The following is a 1,549-nucleotide window of genomic DNA, read 5'->3' on the forward strand; positions in this document are numbered from 1 at the left end:
TTATGCTCTGGAGGCAATTTGGGCGAGTTCGTCGGCGTCAGTGTTCCGAATACGCGAAATGTGCTCAAATGTAATCCGTTCAAACGACTCGGCCAAATAGGTAGGGATCATCTGATAGGGCGTCAAAGTACAACTTATGCAACAGAAAACGCCGTTGAGTTGGTTAATCACTAGTTCAGAATCACCAAGGACAAGAACATGGGTTGCTTTTAAATCGTGTAGGACGTGAAGGCCGATGATAAGAGCTTCATACTCGACTTGATTATTCATGCAGCTGAAATCTAACTTGAGAGAAAAATACCAGCGGTAGTAGTCGGGCGATTGAATGTCAATACCAACACCAGCCAAGGTTGAGGTACTAGAACCATCAAAATGCATCGTCCAGTGGCTGTCGCGTGTTGTGATTAAGCCGATGTTGACGTCGTTGCCCCCAAAGCCATAAGGAGAAGGGTGTTGGGCCCAAAAATCGGCGAGAGCTTGGCCTTTGACGGCTTTTTGGGGTACGTACTGCAAACTGAACTCTGATAAAGCCATTGTCCATTTCCTAATTCGACGTTTGACGATAGGCCGAGTGAGCATATAACGAATAATTAAGCTTTGGCGAATTCAGATTACGGCTGAGGTAAAAGATAGCTTATTCACGCCCAACATCGTTATCTTGCGCGAGGAGACAACCAATGGATTCAGCGGCTGCCGAAATGTACAATTTGAGAGGTTTACCGCGACAAGGTGAAACTAGTACTAGTGGCGTGGAAAGGGACACCTTGATTTGCGTAAAAGTCGTTTGGTGTTCTTCGCACCACTCAAACTTGTTGGAATCCTTAAGTTTGAGGAATGTAGAGAATGCTTTCATTTTGCCTGCCGAATTAGCGATGAAATGGCGAAGAAAATTTATCTTCCCGAGCAATGACTGGAGTTGCTTCTTGGTTGTCGGGGGTGGAGCGCTAATGATTGCGCGAGCTTTATTTTCGTCGACTTCAATGCCGCGATGGTGCACCAAAAACCTAAAAAATTATCGGTCGATACACCGAAGGCGCATTTGGTCGGGTTCATTTTTAGATTATGCTGGCGCATGCGGAGGAATGCTTGCCGAAGATCATCCAGGTGCATTCGGCGGCTTTTTGATTTCACCACCACATCATTGATATAAACCTCTACGACCGTACCGATCAAGTCGTGGAATATCGTATTCATGGCTCGCTGATATGTGGCGCCGACGTTCTTGAGGTCGAATGGCATGATAACCCATTCGTAGGTACCGAGTGCCCCAGGGCAACGGAAGACGGTCTTGTGGACGTCAATCTCAGCGATAAAGATTTGGTTGTAACCGGCATGGCCGTCTATGAAGGATAGCATTTCATGATTGGCTACATCATCCATTAGTAAATCCGAGATTGGTATTGTGTATTCATCCTTGGGAGTGGCCAGATTTAAGTTACGGAAATCGATGCAAATGCAAAGAGTTCCACTTTTCTTTAACACCGGGACGATATTGGCCAACCATTCAACGTACCAGGCGGTCCGAATAAACCCGGTTTTAAGAAGCCGA

At 46.2% G+C, this 1,549-nt stretch overlaps 1 protein-coding gene across 1 annotated transcript; it reads right to left on the reverse strand.

The window, feature by feature from the left end:
• LOC125475877 lies at positions 1-534 on the reverse strand. Its single transcript, XM_048581234.1, has one exon. It carries the CDS (start codon positions 532-534, stop codon positions 1-3), a length of 534 nt encoding a protein of 177 aa, XP_048437191.1.
• Between the last annotated feature and the right edge of the window lie 1,015 nt (positions 535-1,549).

This window comes from the organism of the source record quoted next, unplaced genomic scaffold (assembly GCF_019419815.1).
Source record: "Pyrus x bretschneideri cultivar Hongxiangsu unplaced genomic scaffold, Pyrus_bretschneideri_v1 Contig162, whole genome shotgun sequence".
In the NCBI taxonomy this organism is placed as follows: domain Eukaryota; kingdom Viridiplantae; phylum Streptophyta; class Magnoliopsida; order Rosales; family Rosaceae; genus Pyrus; species Pyrus x bretschneideri.

What these genes read in the sequence shown, in the direction of transcription:
- LOC125475877 (XM_048581234.1), bottom strand. Translation starts at nt 534, where the DNA reads ATGGCTTTATCAGAGTTCAGTTTGCAGTACGTACCCCAAAAAGCCGTC.